This window comes from Ursus maritimus, unplaced genomic scaffold (assembly GCF_017311325.1).
Source record: "Ursus maritimus isolate PB19 unplaced genomic scaffold, ASM1731132v1 scaffold_4, whole genome shotgun sequence".
NCBI lineage: Eukaryota > Metazoa > Chordata > Mammalia > Carnivora > Ursidae > Ursus > Ursus maritimus.
The window spans coordinates 52,739,630-52,758,188 of record NW_024426552.1 but is presented as its reverse complement, the minus strand read 5'-3'; the positions used below and the strand labels follow the sequence as shown (position 1 = coordinate 52,758,188).

Here is an 18,559-nt window from a genome sequence, read left to right as displayed (position 1 = left end):
ATGGCTTTAGGTTTCAACTGGGAGACTCAGTCTTGCTTCTCCTGCTGTCATGTATGTCTCATAAAACTTCACACTTGTCTACTTTGTGAATACTGCCCCCCACCCCCGCTATCGTGCTCTTGTGCTACCCTGATTCAGTCTATATAGATGTATGTAGCCTTCTGTTAGTACTCAAAATAATGCAGTGTTTTTATATTAAAGTGAGCACCTTAATATTTAAAGCAGAATCTTGAACATTTTTCACTTAGAGTTTCCACATTTTACTTATATTAATGCTTATATTTTTTATACTTCTGTTTTTTTAGGTAGAACGTACCTGAATAAATTCAGACCATATATTGTAAAATAGGAAAGCATGTATTAGTTATCCAGCCTCAAATTGTGTGGTTAGAGCTATATTGCCCCCTGAATTTCTGAACAAAAAGCAACATATGCTCCTTTTAGTGCTCTGAGTCTGTTCAGGACTTGCTAATATGAGCTAGGAGGTAGGAGAGAGAGGCTTTCTTATGCCAGCAGTGCTCTCGAGACTCAGCCAGGAGTTTAAAGTCCCTAAAGACCTCAATCTCCCACCAAAATACAAATCCCGATATAAGGTTATTCTTATGCTTAGCATTAGACTGGATTGGAAAGACTAGTCTAATGAGCTTTCATTTAAGAAATGTCTTTTAGTGACATAAATTCACACTGAGAATGAAATTTCACCATGAGCTTATTTATATAATCTTTTATTTTTAAGTTTTGTATTATGGGAAATTTCAAACATAAACAGAAGTGGAGAGAACAAGGTAATGAACTCTTATGTAATATCACCCAGCTTCAGCAGTTAATAGTTTGTCAGCCATGTTTCCTGCAGAGGCCCCCTCTTTTCTTTTGCCTTGTGGCATCTTAAATTTCAGACATCATGTCCATTTACCTGCAAATATTTCAGCATTTGTCTCTAATTAGTAAGGCTTTGTTTTTAAACATAACCATTATGCCGTCATAATACCTATAACATTACCAATAATTCCTTATATCATCTAATTCTCTTCCACATTCAGATTTCCCTGATTGTCTCAAAAACGTCTTCTTACGGATTGTTTGTTCAAACTAGAATCCATGTACATTTGTATTTGTCTGTTTATTCTCTCAGGTCTCTTTTTTTCTATACTAATAAATTTGTATATGTTTTCTCTACATTTTCTTTTAATTTATCAAGGAAGCTTAAAGGAAAAATTGCTACCAAAATTAATGTGTTAGCCCTTATCTTTAAATCATTAATTTATGTATTCTTTACAGTTTCAGATCCATATATACTTAATGCCGAAATGTGAAAGGCTGGGAAAATGAAAACACAAAAACAAAACAAAACAAAAAGTTTTCCTTTTGTAATTGAAAAACAGGCATGAATTGATTTTATTACTCAACAGTAGAAACCAAGTGCAGAAATGTGGCCCCCACCCTACTTGAGTTCAAATAGGTCTGTATTTTTTAAAAGCTATGTTATAGTTTGACCTAACCAAAATATCACTTTAATTATGAATAAAAAATTTGTAAGTAGTGACCCCTTCGCTTCTGGGATCTTATCTCTTTTGTCTTTCAGATTTGGGGTTTGTATTTCAGTATAGAAAATTCAAACTGAGACAATATTTTCTTACCAAATGTGTGAATGTTTGTACTCCTTTACTGTTATCAATTAACGTAACTAAATGGCTTGTTCATTTGATAGTATTCCCATTGATTTTGCTCTGATACCTCAAAAGCATCGTTTTTTGTCAAAATGGTGAATCATATATTTGCTTGTTTTTAAAAATGCAAATTTTGCTATTCTACCAGGTTTGTGCTTTGTTTTCTTTCAACGTGGATAGAGGACAGATAAGAAATTCTGCCACTGTAATTTTGACACTACCAGGCTTGATATAAATTGTGCAGTCCTGCTAAAATGCCTCAAAATTTTACTGTTTCTTTTTATAAACTCTCAATCTTGTGATATCTTTCCTTTCTTAGGATATGAACGAGTCTGCCAAACAAGAAGATATTTTGGAATCCACAACAGATGCTGCAGAATGGAGTCTCGAAGTGGAACGTGTACTACCACAACTGAAAGTCACGATTAGGACTGACAATAAGGTACAGAGGACAGAATACATTTTGTTCAAATAGAGCTTCATAAGGCAATTTCAGGGTCAGGGGTACTCCCAATTATACGAATGACATAAGGTGGTAGGATTCAGTTTCCAGTATTCTGTCTTAGCAGAGATTTAGTAAATTGTTGTTGAATGATTCAATAGTGTAATATTAAAGAAGGGAAAAGAAAGCAATAGATCTTTAAAGTGGTTTGGAACACTTGCCATGTTTCCTTGGGATTGAGGGGCATTTTCTCAATACATTTTGATGTATTTTCTTAGAAATCATATTTTGTTTAGGTGAATAGTGAACAAAATTGGAATTTCATGACTGTATACCAAATGATTATAGTTAGAAAATGGTTTTGGAACCCTGCTGGAAGGCAGAACAGAAGACATCCTTGAAGTTGCCTTACATAATCTATTCAGTACGTATGATTAAAAGTCAAGTAGTAAGCAAATAATCAAAGCCTTTCCATTAAGATTGGGGGTTGGGCCAGATGAACTGACCCATTTAATCAAGTTTCTGCTTCCTTTTTACCTATAATTTACGAGAACTTTAGAACAAACTAATAGGTGACTAGATAATACCATTCTCATTAATACTATAATAATGTCTGCAGAAGGGACTAGAGAGACATCTAGGTAAAGAAACTAAACGGTTTTTATCCTTGGAGGCTGGAGAAAAGCACCAGCATTATGGAACAAGGTTCTAAGGAAGCTTGTTATTCTGAAAATATGGTCCTGGATCTACCCCCAAAGACTTCTGTTTTCTGAGTGACTTGGAGATGAATTCATTCCCAGAGTGTCTGGATGTGAGCTTGGAAAACTGTGTCCTAGAGAGGGTAAGAAGCAGCCTAGACTCCTAGGGCAGTCCTAGAATAGGATAAGGGCAGCAAAGGTCTTACTAGACTGAACAGCTGTGGAACAGACTTAAAGGTAAGTGGGCAAATCCTGCAGCCTGTTTACATGTATTTACGCAAACATTTTGGATAGCCATTGTTTGACTACATTAGGGGTAAATTCTTTGTTTGCGTATCTCTTATACGTGAATACATATGAATACAGATTTCTTCACTGATTTGATCTCTGCTGGAAGTCATAATTTGCAAGAATGTGATTTTTTTTGGTAAAAATATAATTTCTAATTCTTTAATTTTATAAGAAGAAATATAATAAAATTTAAAAATTTAAAAAAATTAAATTAAAATTAAAAATCACTATTATTATTATGATTATAGTTAGAATGACATGTTAAAATAACCATGTAGTGCGGAACTCTCAGATACTTCTTAATCCCACAAGGAAGCAAGTTTAATTTATTTACTTTCAAGCTAAGTAAACTCTTGAAATCCAACATCTCATTTAGAGCCTAATAGGATCACACAAGAGTGTTTTTTTAAAGCATGGTCATTGGGGCGCCCGGGTGGCGCAGTTGTTAAGCATCTGCCTTTGGCTCAAGGAGTGATCCCAGCGTTCTGGGATCCAGCCCCGCATTAGGCTCTTCTGCTGGGAGCCTGCTTCTTTCTCTCCCACTCCCCCTGCTTGTGTTCTCTCTCTCGCTGGCTGTCTCTCTCTCTGTCAAATAAATAAATAAAATCTTTAAAAAAATAAAAATAAAAATAAATACAGCATGGTCATTGATTTCTACATAATAGGAGTAACTGAATAAAGAAAGAATATAAATGTAACTTGTAACACATACAGTTTTACAAACTAAGTACAGGTCAAATTCTACTACAAACCAATATTACAGTAATCAGAATCCTGGGTACTTAGGGAGTCAATGATCTCCCAATTTGGGGAAGAATTAACTAGGTGAAAGTTGGCCTCTTGGTCTCGTGCCATGTATTACCAGCCTTGATTTTATGAGGATATACTGTGCCAAATTAATTATACAGTCAAATTTTACAAGTAACATTCTGAAATGTGAGGTAAAGTTTTGAGGGTTTTTTCTAGTATGAATAGCATTTTGAATTTAGATTTTTGTGGTAAAATATACTGACCTAAAGTAATATGTGAGTGCTTTTTCAGAATTCTTCTCTAGATCATTTGGCCTTTGTGTCTAGTATTTTACAAACTCTAAGTATTTCGGAGGTATCAACTGAGAAATGCAGGTTTTGGGTCAATTCTTTATTCAGCTTTACTTAAGAAAAATAAAATTATCCATTGATTTGAGAAAATAAAGGGGCTAATGAATAAAGAGATATTTTTCATGCCTCAGAAATAAAAATAATCTGGTCATAGATGAGGTTTCTCACAGGCTCACTATCCTCCAGCAGAGGAGGTTGAGTCCTGCATCGTGGTAGAGCCCATTCTTCCTCAACTCCTAACTCTACCAAAACCAAACTCTCTCCTTTATTTTTGGCCAAAATAATTATCTTTTCGCTCAACACAGGCGATTTAGGACATTTTGAGAATTCAACTTTGTGTTTGAGGGAAAATGAGTTTTTTTCAGATCAATGTGCTTTACTGATCACTGTTAAATTAATTTTTAAGTAGCACAGAGATGTGGGAAATAAGTAATAAAGGACCTCCATTATTTAAATCCATTATAAAGTTCTTGAAAATGACCTTGTGTTAGTAGCAAGTAAGTCCCATATTTATTTAGCACTGCATCAAATGTTTGTTTTATTTTCTTATAAATTCATTTATTCCTTGTATGCTTGTGGCAGGTAATTGCCAAAAAAAAAAAAAAGAAAGTAAATCTCCTTTTCTGTTCTTTTTGCATATTATATAGTATGTATGCTTTGATGAAATCCTCTCATGTACTAATATTTTACTTCATATTCTCCATAATGTTGTAATTAGGTTTTTATGTCTGGGCTAGCTTATCCTTTTTTCTGGCACCACTTGTGGCTGTTGACAATTTTCAAAGAATGCAAACAAATTTTAATATTAGCTTAAACAAATTACAATTGGGAAAATATATATGTTGCCAAAAATACAAATAATATGTTCCACAGCTGAAGGTGAAAGATTTTTGTCATATGTTAGCTTCAATGGACCATATTAGTAGTTCCCTTTTTAGGGCTGGTTATAGAGAATGTTCCTATAAGTAATGGTAATTACTTCCAGAATGTTATATACCCAGCAACCAACTCAGATCTGCCCTAACTTGGAATAATGTATCTAAATACACAGTCAGAACTTAGAATAATGTGTCTAAATACACAGTCAGTCTGCTAAGTAAGTCAGTAAATTCAGCCAAATCCTGGGTCATTCCATTCTAGTTAATGCCTCAGTTATGACCAAGTGAGTAAGGCTCTGGAGTCAATTCCTTAGAAGGGCAATCTGAGGACAGCTAAATCAGAGTAGACATCCGTGCCACCTAATAAAATCATCTATGAGTATTATTAGTACACTGTGACTATATATCTTACACTTCTTGTTCTTTCCCTCATTTTTTTCTCTTTATATCTNNNNTTTCCCTTTCTTCTTGTGTGTTTTCATGTCTTTTTTATTGTTTTTTGTTAGACCAGCAGTTGGTGCCCACAAGTGTTACATAAGTACTCTGGTGAAATTTAGAACTAAGATCAAACATCTGTGATTATAATCAGATTAGACTTAAATCTATAACTGGTCAAGAATTACCCTAATCTCTGAGTCTTTTTTTTTTTTTTTTAAGATTTTATTTATTTATTTGACAGAGAGAGAGCACATGCTCGTAAGCAGGGGGAGCAGCAGGCAGAGGGAGAGGGAGAAGCGGGCTCCCCACAAAGCAGGGAGCCTGACCCGGGGCTTGATCCCAGGACCCTGGGATCTTGACCTGAGCCAAAGGCAGACGCTTAACTGACTGAGCCACCCAGTTGCCCCTCTCTAAGTCTTTTTAAAATACACTTCTGTTTTTAATTATAAAAATAATACAGAAGCAATTCAAGGGGAAGAGGGATGGGCAGTGTGCTATGAATTAGAAGCTAGTAATCCCACATTTAGTTTCACTATCAATTCCTGATTTATTGGGCCAGAGTTTCAAAAACTTAGTGGGACTGTGGTGGCCACAAAGATCAACAGAAGGTAGAACCTGTCTCACACATCTTACCTTGGCACCCTGAATTCGTATTTCTACCACTTATTAGATGTGTGATCCAGGGCAGGCTACCAAACCTCTCTGTCCCTCCTTCTCCTAATCTGTAAAGTGGGACTAATTATATACTTACCTTACACAGTTGTTGTAAAGCACCAACAACAGTGTCTGAGACATAATTAATGCCTACTAAATAAATGTTAATTATTGTTAAATTATAGTATTGTTAACAATATTAATGTGTTCTGTCATGGCCTTCTAACATTCAGTGCCCATATCCCTATTCAGGAAGAATTTACAAAATTTCTGTACTAATGCTTCCCTCATTTAAGGGAATATTTTAAAACATCAGCCTTATATTCTTACATGGGGATGTAATCAGGCTCATATAAGTAATCAGGCTCAAAGTATTCACTTTGGTAAATCTTTCCAGGTTTTTCCCCCTAGTAAAAGAATATATAATATGGTAATAATAACTGACATTTACTAAGTGTTTACTATGTGCCAAGTGCAGTTCTTAACACTTCACATATATTTAATTCACTTCATCTTTTCCACTGCCCTGTTAGATATAGGTACCTTTTACTGCAGGGGTGGAGACTGAAACACAGTGAAGTGAAGTAACTTGCTTTTGCCTAGTAAGTGACAGATATTCAAGCCTATAACCCAGGCTCTTACCTACTCCATTAGTGGCAATATCACATACTGGTTAAAAGCACAAATTCTGAATCCAGGTTGCTTGAGTACAAATGCTGGCTCTAATACTTACTAGCTGTGGGACCCTGTGGGCAAGTTTCAACCACTCTGTCTCAGATTCCTCATCTGTATAATGGCATTCATTATAAAACCTACCTCAAGGAGTTATTAAAGGAATTAAATGAATTAACGTATCTTAAGCACTTAGAATGGTGCCAGAAGAATCACTTAATAAATGTTGACCACTATTTCTGTGTGCTTTTATGTGTATACAGTTGAGGTTACACCTCTATTTTTGAAAATATAGTCGTACATCATGAGCAGTTCACACTTCCTTAAAACCTGTAAGCCATAACTTTAGCTGAGTGGTAGGTAGCAGAGAGGGCTTGGCCAAGCTCAGCAGGTTAGGGGCAAACCAGGAGGTTGAAGATCTTGGTGGAGGAATGGCCGGCAGGACAGAGTCATGCAACTGCTCGCTGATGGTTAGAATATGGGCAAGCATGAGGACCATACGATCTGAGAATGCAGACCAAAGCAAGGAATGAAACCCCCAGTGAGGCATTTTAGAGAAACAAGTGGTTATTGAGGGTGGAAGTACTTGGTGACATTGAAAAATAATATTTTCCTTCATGATTGAAATATCTTTAATTCCATAATAGTAATTTTTTAAAAAACTTTTTAAGTGAATCAGTTGACAGTTGCTGACTGGAATAATGTATTTGAGACTGAGCTGCCAGAGAATTCTACACGTTCCATAATTTCTGAGGAAATAAAAGATGCGGTTGCATATTCATATAGATTTCACTTTCTGTATTTTTTTATTGATTTTGAATCACTAAAGAATGCTGTTTCTTGAAGAAAACTATTCTATTTTTTTTTTTAGTTTCCTTTTTATTATTACAAAACAAGCCTATATTTGACTTTGTGGAAATAAAGAAGATCACCTAAATGAGAACAAAGAGTATGTATTCAGAGTTCGCCGTAGCAAGGGAGTTCTCCACCATCACCTGCATTTGGCAGAGACTTAAAGGCAGGCAGGAGTATTTAAAAGATTTATAGTGGGAAAAAGGGAGGCCTTCAGCAATGTTCAGCTATGACTAGAGATTTGGAGGCAGGCTAACTAGAAGCAGGGCCTCCCACGTGACTGGTTCAGAGAGGATATGTGGCTTTGTCTGGTTGGTCCTGCACTGGAAGCAGTGGGGTGAGGAGAAAAACTGGGGAAGTCAGCAGTTACTACGTCCTGAACGCTTTTGGCCAGTTTCACCCAGACGTTGTAGTTTGACTTCCTGGACTAGTTGTTGCAGATTGTGGGCCAGAATTCTTTTTTTTTTTTTTTTTTTTTAAGATTTTATTTATTTATTTGTCAGAGAGAGAGAGAGCACACAAGCAGGGGGAGTGGCAGGCAGAGGGAGAAGCAGGCTCCCCGCTGAGCAGGGAGTCTGATGTAGGACTCGATCCCAGGACCCTGGGATCATGACCTGAGCCAAAGGCAGACACTTAACAGATTGAGCCACCCAGGTGTCTCAATAGGTCAGAATTCTATTTTATATAGTGGCCTGGACATTGTCTGTTCTCCATTCGTATATTCAGTCTCTCAGCATCATCCACTGAACCGAGGGAAAGTGGCTTCTTACAATGATCAGTCTTATCTGCCTTTATCAGGAGAATGACTTTTTTTTCCGTAATAGAAACCAAGTAAACATTAATAATATTTATTCCTGTTTCCTAGAAATAAGGAAGAGCAGAAAGTGTGAAATCAGTTTTTAACTAAACCTTACATAGACCCTTTTCTTCAATTATACAGTATTTATTCCTAAACAATTGTATATTATAATGATTTAATATGAGGTGTTTAATGCAATGAACAAATGTTCTATCATGCTTTAATGCCCTGTGGATATTGTAATTAAAATTTTGATTAATGACTAAAATTGATTTTTTTCTAAATTATAATTAAATGTTTCCTGCTTTGTTGTTTTAAAAGATAGTTGGCTAAGTACCCCCTTCATTTCTCTAAAATGTCTCCTACTCATTATGTAAATCTTCAGGTTCATTACAGGAATTTAGATAAAGAGATTATATATTTTTTAAAGGCTTTGGAAGTGCTACAGCATGTGTTTCTAATTATTTCAAGCCTTTGATTCACTGAACTGCTTTTTTACATCCTTACCAATTTTTCAGTGTCTGACTTTCTCAGGATGCAGTTGTAAAAAGAACCTTAAACTTTAAATTTCAACTCCAAACAACTGGATTTTGTTTTAACGTAAATAAACCATATACAGGTGTTGCCTTGGGTTAATTCACAGCAAGAGACCTTTCTGGAAGAGTCATTGTGCTAAGGATGGACTCATTGCAATAGTCTTGAGCCCTTGGGCTCTCTAGTCACTGTGAGAGCTAAAACCTAAGAGGGAGGAGAGAGGCCTTTATTAATCAGCAGGTGGGATTCCATTTAAATGAACCTGGAGGGACCACAGAATTACTATATTAGATTTAAGTCTCTTCAAATTGGAAGCCAAATCCTGCAGAAAATGTACAACAGTAGGCTTTCTCTTTTTACTGTTATAGACAAATCTGTATCTGGAAGCAAGAGAAGGAGGGCATTTTTCTCATTCCAAAGCAGTGCAGAGAGTAACTTCCTTGACCTTCTGCCATCGCTGTGTTTGGATGCGGTGTAAGAAGAATGTTAATAAAATTTAGCTTTCTAAATATTTCTGACCTGCAAGGATTTATGAATTATTATACTTTGGAAATAAAGAGCATTTCTTAAGACTCGTACTCTGGTTGTTGGATAGGCTATATTGATAGGATTCTTGCATCCATGAGCAAAAAGGTATAATATATTCTGTGGGTTAGGATACAAGAATACAGTTTATGTATATGTTAGTCATTAAAATGTGATTCTGCCTGTTATTTGAATAATGGAGAAACCATATTTATAATTTTTAAAGATTTTCTGGTAGACCTTTTGTTGAGAAATATTCACATAAATAAAAAAAAAATAAGGCACCAAATAAAAAAAAATCAGCTTTTACAATTACCAGTAACAAATGTAAATACAGGTGGCAATAAGTTGGTCTCCATGAGGCTCCGTGCAGGAGTAATAGCTTCAATTACTGTCACAAATGTTTGTAATTGTATCTATTGCTGCCAGACAATAAATGCTTTTTAATATAGTAAGGCCATAAATGTACATGCTGCTGTTGTTTAAACAAAATACAAATTTCAGCAAATTTATCCTTGAAACACCTGCTATAATCAAAAAGAGGTGAATGCTATCAAAATAAACTGCCTAAATTAACTAGACACACATACATTTTTAGAGCAGCCTGCATGATTACTCAACTGCCACGTTGTCTCAAAGAATGAGGGGAAATATTCACTGATGGACGTTCACAGGCAAGCTTTCTTTAAAGGAGACTACAAAAAACTGAGTATTGCTTTGGATTTTTGTGTTATTTTAAAAACATGGTGTTATTTTGTGGACCTAAAATTTTATTCGCTGTTTCTTTTATTTTTTTTTTTCTTAAGCTGATCAACAATTTTTTTTGTTTGTTTTTCTTTTTAGCATATGGGTCATGGACAGATATCAGGATTGTGGAAAAGAGTACTGTGCTTAAAATTATATATGTAAAACTACTGCAGAGGGGTGGAGAAAAACCCAGCCATCCTTAGGCAACTGAAAACGATTTTTAGCTGCTTCTGTCACAGTCTTGTTGAACATTCAGGATACTCTGTTTAAAGATAGTTGATGATGCCTTCCTTCTTATTTACCCTGAGTGTGATAAATGTTTCAACTGGATCGGGGAAAGGTTTCATTTATTACAAGTCGAAATAGGAGAACAAGTGTTTTTGCTTTAGAGATTACCATCAGCTCTAACTAAAGAGAATCAACAGTGGTAGCAGATTTTAAGGAAATAGCCAATAAAGACTGCGTGTTATATAAACACTGAGGGGAAGTTACTAATGCCTCACAGCAGATATACTTCAAATAGACATTTGTGATTGAGAGCAGTGAATTAATATATATTGATTATAATTAAAATTTCTAGACTGTGTAAATATTTCATTATTGCAAAGTATGATTTAATGTTTCCTTTAAATTACTTAATGTAAAAATATGAATTGAAACAGAAACCATTTGTCATATGGACCTCCCTATGAAATGTACTTTTTAATTGGTTTGATTCATTTTTCCAATCAATGATATTAGAGTTCTCACTATCACTGTGTTTTATTATTAAATTTCTTCATATGGACAGATTTTACTCCCATAGCCTTTATCCCATTGTATTTGATTCTGTTTCCTTATGCCAAGTTAATGACTTATGTTTCTTGGTTCTTCAAATATGCAGATGGCTCTATTTATTTTTTCAGTTTTTTATTTTTTGAGTGTTGTATGAGATCAAGGTTTTGATTAGTAGGTTCTTGAAGTTGAGAGGAACCTACTAAAGGTTATCTCTTCCAGCTCTGCATTATGGTTATGCAGCAACCTGTGAAATAATTACGTTCTCATTTGGCCTGAGAGTGCCCCTGCATGCACAGAAGGGTGCCCCCCCACTTGCCGTCTGCCTTGCCAGATCTCTTCGCTGGGCTTGTACCACCTTCTAAAGTTTAGAAACCGTCACTCAGGAGATTTCTGTGGCCGTAGAAAAGGGGTGTGGATGGAGTAAGCATGAATAATAAGTCAGAGTCAACATATGAAAACACTCTAGGGGGCGCCTGGGTGGCACAGCGGTTAAGCGTCTGCCTTTGGCTCAGGGCGTGATCCCGGTGTTGTGGGATCGAGCCCCACATCAGGCTCCTCCGTTATGAGCCTGCTTCTTCCTCTCCCACTCCCCCTGCTTGTGTTCCCTCTCTCGCTGGCTGTCTCTATCTCTGTCGAATAAATAAATAAAATCTTTAAAAAAAAAAAAAAAGAAAACACTTTAGTAACAGATGGTAGTAAAGATCATCTCTGAGCACACATTAGAAATGTAATTGTTTAACTAACAAGGTATTTCATTTAGAGATTATGGATCTCCAGTTTCAGTTCAACTACAGGCAGGTGAGAGAATACTAGTGATTGTTAGGATAGCCTTGGCTTACCCTCTGTGCGCACTGTCTTCTTCTTCGCATTTCCAGCAGTAGTGGATTCCCGTTCTCCCTTCCACAAATATACACATACAACGTATACCACACATGCATACTCAACTCTTCTTAAGTTGTATGCTTAGATCTTTGAACACTTACAAAGAAAAATCAAGTTTTTACACCACAAGTGTGTACCACAGAAGACTTTAAGCTGCTAGCAATAAAAGAAAAATGTCATATTAAAACATTCAGAAAGCCACATTCTGTGATTACCTCACAACCTGATGGGCATTTTTCATTAAGAACATAATTCAATCTCATGAAAAAAATATTTGATGGACAATCTCCCTCACTCTTCTCTTTCTCTCACACACACATACCCAAATACGTGCACAAATGTGAGCCATGGTGAAGCTGCAAATTAACAATTAGAACAAGAAGAAGAGATTGCAAAACCACTTGTGCGAAGTGGCAAAAAGAGAATATAGATAATGTTCTCTTATTGGGGAAAGGAGGGTTGTTGGTGGAGGAGGGAAAGCCGCTGCTCTTTTCCTTGCATTGAAAGCATGATGAATCATCGACCTGTCCCAGGAACATTTGCTGCAGTGAACTTAGACCTATGCAGCCACTTCTATCAAGCTGTCTTCTCTGCTTTTTTCACTTAACCTGATTCCCTGCCATCAGATTTCCAAAGAATTTCATCATTGACCACGGATGGGGTATTAAACATGTCACAGGAACATCAGTATTCCACACTGAAATCTTGAGACTGATCACTTTTGGACTGCCACTCACACTTGGTCCTACCTCTCTACCACTGCAGCTACAGTTATAATTTTAATAACTAAGTCTCTCTCCCTGTGGCTGAAACAGAGATGAAATGCCCAGATCCCCTTACAAGCAAGGACATGCTGCCCAGCCACAGAGTGTGGTCAACAGACAGCCTCTAGCTGTCTGCTCCTTTGATGGCAGAGAGCTTCCCAGCCCAGATCTTGCCCTTCCAGAGTAGCCCACATCTGGGCTTATGTAAATTGTTTAAAGTATTGTAAATAATACTGCTCTGAAAATTCTTGTACATGCCTTTTGGTAAACATCTGAACACATTTCTACTGGAATTTCTACCAGGTGTGGAATTGCTAGGTCCTAGGCTATGTGTATGTTCAGCTTTAGCAGACCCTGCCAAATCGTGTTTGAAGGTGGTTATACAAATTTATACTCCTCCCAGCAGGGTATGAGAGTTCCAGTTGCTCCGCACCTTTATCAACATTAAGTATTGAGTCTTTTTAATTTTTGTCTTCATAATAGATATGCTATGGTCTCATTGCCATTTTAATTTGCATCTCCCTGATGACTGCTGAAGTTGAACCCCTTTCCATATGTTTATTTGACATTTGGATATCCTCTTGTCTTTTGCTATCAGGTTATTTGCTTTGTCTTTTGATTTATAGAAATTATTTTTATACTCTGAATGTGAGTCCTTTGTCAGATATAGGTATTGCAAATATGTACTCTTTACCTTTTCTTTTCACTCTTATTGGTATGATAAACAGTGGCCTAATTCTAATATATTCAAAATGATCTTTTTGGGGAGAAGGGAATATGGCTAATGTTTATGTTTTATTTAAGAAACTTTGCTTACCCTAATGCTATGAAGTTATTCTCCTATGTTTTCTTTTTGAAGCTTTATTGCTTTACTTTTTGCATTGAGTTCTGTGATTCATCTAGTATTGATTGTTATGTATGGTGTGAGGTAGAACTCAAGATTTATTTGATATATATATATATATACCAAATATATATATGTATATATATCATATATATGTATATGGTATATATATATATACACATATATATATATGGTATATATATATGTGTATATATATATATATATATATATATATATATGCAGCTGACCCAGTTTATTGAAAAGGCTATCTTTTCACCAGTTCACTGCTTTGTCATAATACGTAAGCATGTATGTGTGGGTCTGTATTTGGGCACTCTGTTTTATTGCACTAGTCTATTTGTTGTTCTTTCATACTACTGAAAATGGTATCTTTTTAGATTTTCTTTTCTGTTTATTGACGGTATATAAAAATAATTATGGGGGCACCTGGGTGGCTCAGTCGGTTGAGCGTCCTACTCAGTTTCAGCTCAGGTCATGACCTCAGGGTCATAGGATCGAACCCCGCGTTGGGTTCTGTGCTCAGTGTGGAGTCTGCAGGAGATTCTCTCTCTCTCTCTCTCTCTCCTGCTCCCCCTGCTTTCTCTCTCAAATAAATAAATAAATAAAATCTTAAAAAATATACATTTCTGTGTATATGCAAGCACACATCTCCAGCAAACGTGCTAAATTCACTTACTCATTCTAACAATAGGCTTATAGTTTGTTTTGCATTCTTGGTGTATATAGTTACATCATCTGCAAATAGCATCAATCTTATTTCTTTCTTTATAAGCCTTATCCCTTTTATTTCTTTTATGTTGCCTTATATAGTGGTTAAGAACTCTAATCTATGTTGGATATAAGTGATATTAGCAGGGAGAAAGCTTTCAGTATTTCAGTTTTACCATTAAGTATGATGTTAACTTTACGACTTATAAATAATCTTTACTAGGTTAAGGAGTTTCCCTTTTGTTCCTATTTTGCTAAGAGTTATTATGAATGGATGTTACATTTTTTCAAATGATATTTTTCTTCATCTGTTGAGAAGATCATATGATTTATTTCCTCTTTTTTCCCTCTCTTGCTATGGTAGATTGTATTGATTGATTTTTGAGTATTAAACTAACCTTGCATTTTAGAATAAATGCAACTTAATCGTGATATATTATCCTTTTTATATATTACTGGATTCGATTGGCTGGTATTTTGTTGAGAATTTTTGTATCTATGCTTACAAAAGATACTGATTTGTAATTTTTCTTGTTTTTTAGGTGTCTTTGTCAGGTTTTAGTGTAATGCTGTGTAGGCCTCATGAAACAAGTTGACAATTGCTCTCCTTTTTTTTTTTTTTTCTGTTCTCTGGTATTTATATAAAGTTGTTATTCCTTAAATATTTGAGAAAATTCACCGATGAAGCCATCTGCGTCTGGATATTTCTTTGTGAGAAAGTTTTTAATTGCATGTGTTTATCCTAAAACTGTTTTAAATTCATTGTTTTATTATACGATTGATATATAAATACATTCTTGGAAATATTCAAGTATTACAGATGAAACTAAAGTCTCCTTTAACCATTACCCCCTTAAATTTTTTAGTTATACCTCACTACATTTCATCAGGGAAATGATAAGTAATGATATCGTGGTCTCTGCAGGTTTGCGCTCTACTGCTGACTTGCCTGTAAGATTGGGCAGTCTACTTTAAAGTAGCTACTCCTCAATTTCCTCGTCTTTCCTCTATCAATGTATGGATAGTGCTTAACATAGTGCCTGACACATACTAGACATTCCTTGAATGTTAACATTGAAGCTCTCATTAGATGTAAAACGATCTCGGAATGGATGTGACTATTGGGGAACTACTCTATACCAAGGAAGGAAATAGAAAAGGTTTCTAAGTTGCCAAAATAGAAATCACAAAAAACTACGTACACTAAAGCCCATGCATTTTATTTATAGGCGAGTCTGATAAATCCTTCTTTGGAACTTACATATAGTTGTTTCAGAGATTATTCTAACAAGGTTGGTTAAACAGACTGCTCATCCACAGCAGATTAGAAGCAGCAAACCTTCTGTAGCATCTAAGCTTTAGCAAAACAACCAAGCTAAGAAACATTTATTGAATGTGCAAACTTGAATGGGAAGTTGTCAGTTTCTTGTGCTCCTTATTGAAATTGGGTGACAAAGCAAGGAAATGAAAGAAGCAGGTCAGTGTAATGGAAAATCTGTAAGTGAGAGAAAGGACATTTGGCTTCCTATTCATTTTGTAATTGACATGGTAAAAATCATACCACCTCAATTTGTTACCCAGTCGGTGAAACGGAGGTACAAGATTTCCTCCCCAGAGTGATCTTGAAAATCCACGGAGAAAGTAAATTCAGGGGTGAAACAGGCCTGATGAGAGAAATGCAGTGAGGCCTCTTAAATGCAGGGAGCCCATAAAAACCCTCGTAAATACTGTCATATTCACTAAAACACAACTGCAAAAACAGAACATTAAATTAAGATTCCATTAGTAAGTATTTATAACACAGTTGGGGGAGAACCAGTAAGAATAGAGGGAAAAGGGCGGGTAGATGGCAGGAGTAACATGTTTGTGGTGGAGAGCAATTCAAAATACATCCGAGCCTTGGGGCCCTGCTCCCGCCCTTGTGGGCTAGAGCGAAGGTGCCACGAGATCCATGGACTGTGAGACTCAGCTGTGCTCTGGCCTGGACTCTTCCTGAGCCCAGAGCAAACATCCCAGTATACACCAAGGTGCCTTCCTCGGCTTTGCTCTGCCAAGAGTCCTTTGGCTCTCCGCCTCTCCACACATAAGGAAGCTCAAACTTGGGGAAAAATCTGAGTTCGACATTTTACAAGCAGTAAATTAGTGAAACGTATACACAGATAAAAGTTCTAACTGCCCTCCCTAGCTCGTGTTTCGGTCTCTCTCCGAAGCAGTTTCAGAGAGGAGCTGAAGCACTGAGTTGGAGATCCAGACAAAGAAACCAGGTGTCTGTGCGTCATATGTAAAGTTAATCACTCAGGGGTTGTGCCGTTGAAGTAAAACCCAGAGATCCATGTAGTCTTGCTGGTCACCTTAATGGCTGCAGCTAGATCTCCTGCATTTCGATTTTATGGTATGCTGTGACTCACCATCTGCAGACATGGCCTCCGAATTCTCTGGTTTTTGAAAAAGGGAGAGAGATCATTTGGCACTAAAGAGTTTGGAGTGGGGAGCGGGTACTGGTTACAACGATACCTTTGCTGTCTACTTCAGAAGTGACAGAATTATACGAGATTTTGTATGAAAGGATTTTTAAAAATAGAAAGTCTAAAGAAATGGTATACTGCATCATTATTAGTCTTCTCGTTTCCTCGGAGAGAGGAAATGTGCTGGATTAGTGGAAAACTCAACTTCAATAGAGAGGAGAAATGAGCTTAATGAACACACTTAGAGCACTTTGGAACAGGTGACAAGTAAACTCCAGAGGCCCATGTGGTCTCACTTGATATGTAACAAACAAATTATTGGTTTACCTTAAATACTCTGCGGTAGTTCATTTTATCATAAAGAAAAGCAGTCTCTGGTATGTGGAAAATGCACTGGTTTGGGAGTGCTTTCCATTTTCCAGATGTGAAACTTCAGAAAGGTCATTTAACGTACCTGATTCTTGGTTTTCCTCCTTTACAATATATATATATATATATATATATATATATATATGCCTAGTCAGTTTTTCTGTACTGAAAACAAGCCCAAATCACAGTGGTTTATAATCATAATAACAACACATTTACTCTCACTCAAGATACATGTCTGCTGATGTGTGACTCAGCTGCAGCCCTACTCTTGCTGTGTTCCGTGTTCCTTATTCCCAGACCTAGGCTGAAAGTGTAACCCCAGTGTGGGGCATGCCTATTATCATGGCTGAAAGAAAGGGAAAGAGGGCTGATGGATGCCTCTTACAGCATCTGCACAGTCCTGGCATAGGCCGTAGCCACCACTATTCCACTGGCCAAAGAGAATAATCACATGGCCAGGGCGGCATCAATGGAGCAGGGAAGTATACTCCTCCCACAAACTGGCCTGCAAATCACATAACCCTCTACAGGGGAGGGTAGAAGTGAAAAAGAAGGGATGAGAAATCGACTCAGTGCTCCAAACCTTTGTGAGTCTCAAATAAGCAAAGGTATATAGAAGTGCACTGTAACCTAGTGGATTCTCTACCAGTATAAGGATTGCTAGCATTGTTGGATAGTTTCTTTTACTGTTTTATTTTGGGGATCAAGTCCTTACATACCATTAAAACCCATTACTTCTTCATTCTTACCACAAACCTTTGTAAACTTTTTAACCATCTCAGTTGTAGTTCTTTAAAAGCTATGTATTTTGCCTTTTTATATTCGTATTTTTTAAATGTTACAAGTATAATCACTTATATTTTCTGCTGTAACTGTATTAAACCCCTTTCAAGAAATACTTGGGTGTATGGTGACTAACATAATAAAAAATTATTATTAAAAAAAAAAAAGAACTACTTGGGCATCCAGAAAGTTTTTGACTTTTTTTTCCCTGATGATAAAAATGATGATTAAAAATTCTCTTTAAGGAAATTTAGAAAATTTTGGAAGGATAAAGAAGAAATTTTAAACATCGGTATTCAAATTCCTGGCTTAATATAGACATAGACATACAAATACACACAAATATTAATTTTTACTAAATTGGACACCTAATAGTATATTCTTTGGGGAATGTTTTTCTACTTTACTATATGTTGTTTGCATGCATTTTTGCTGAGTAAATTTTTTTTGAAAACATGAATTTAACATTCCTATATGTAATACATACATATTTATGTAACCAATAATAAGACAAACACTCGTGGACACACTACTCAACTTGAGAACTAGATTGTCACATGCCCTTGAAATTATCCGTGTGCTCCTGTGCTGCTGCCCTTTGCCTCCCGTGGGGAACCACTGCCCTCAAGTTTGTTTATTATGTATT

General features: G+C 36.2%; 1 protein-coding gene and 1 long non-coding RNA gene across 7 annotated transcripts in view; one reads left to right on the top strand and one right to left on the bottom strand.

Annotated features, from left to right (window-relative positions):
• LOC103677340 overlaps positions 1 to 18,559 on the bottom strand; it is a 114,056-nt gene that overhangs the window by 12,541 nt on the left and 82,956 nt on the right. For 2 of the 5 annotated variants that reach the window (XR_005832167.1, XR_005832176.1), the window contains one exon: positions 15,493 to 15,957. The exons of 1 other annotated variant lie outside the window; for it this stretch is intronic. This is a non-coding gene — a long non-coding RNA (uncharacterized LOC103677340). 2 more of the 5 variants (XR_005832165.1, XR_005832179.1) reach the window with 1 other exon arrangement.
• IFT57 (intraflagellar transport 57) overlaps positions 1 to 18,559 on the top strand; it is a 56,166-nt gene that overhangs the window by 27,062 nt on the left and 10,545 nt on the right. For both annotated transcript variants that reach the window (XM_040621200.1, XM_040621199.1), the window contains exon 6: positions 1,987 to 2,109. In XM_040621200.1, the coding sequence (XP_040477134.1) occupies positions 1,987 to 2,109 (123 nt within the window). The remainder of the gene's footprint in view (positions 1 to 1,986; positions 2,110 to 18,559) is intronic.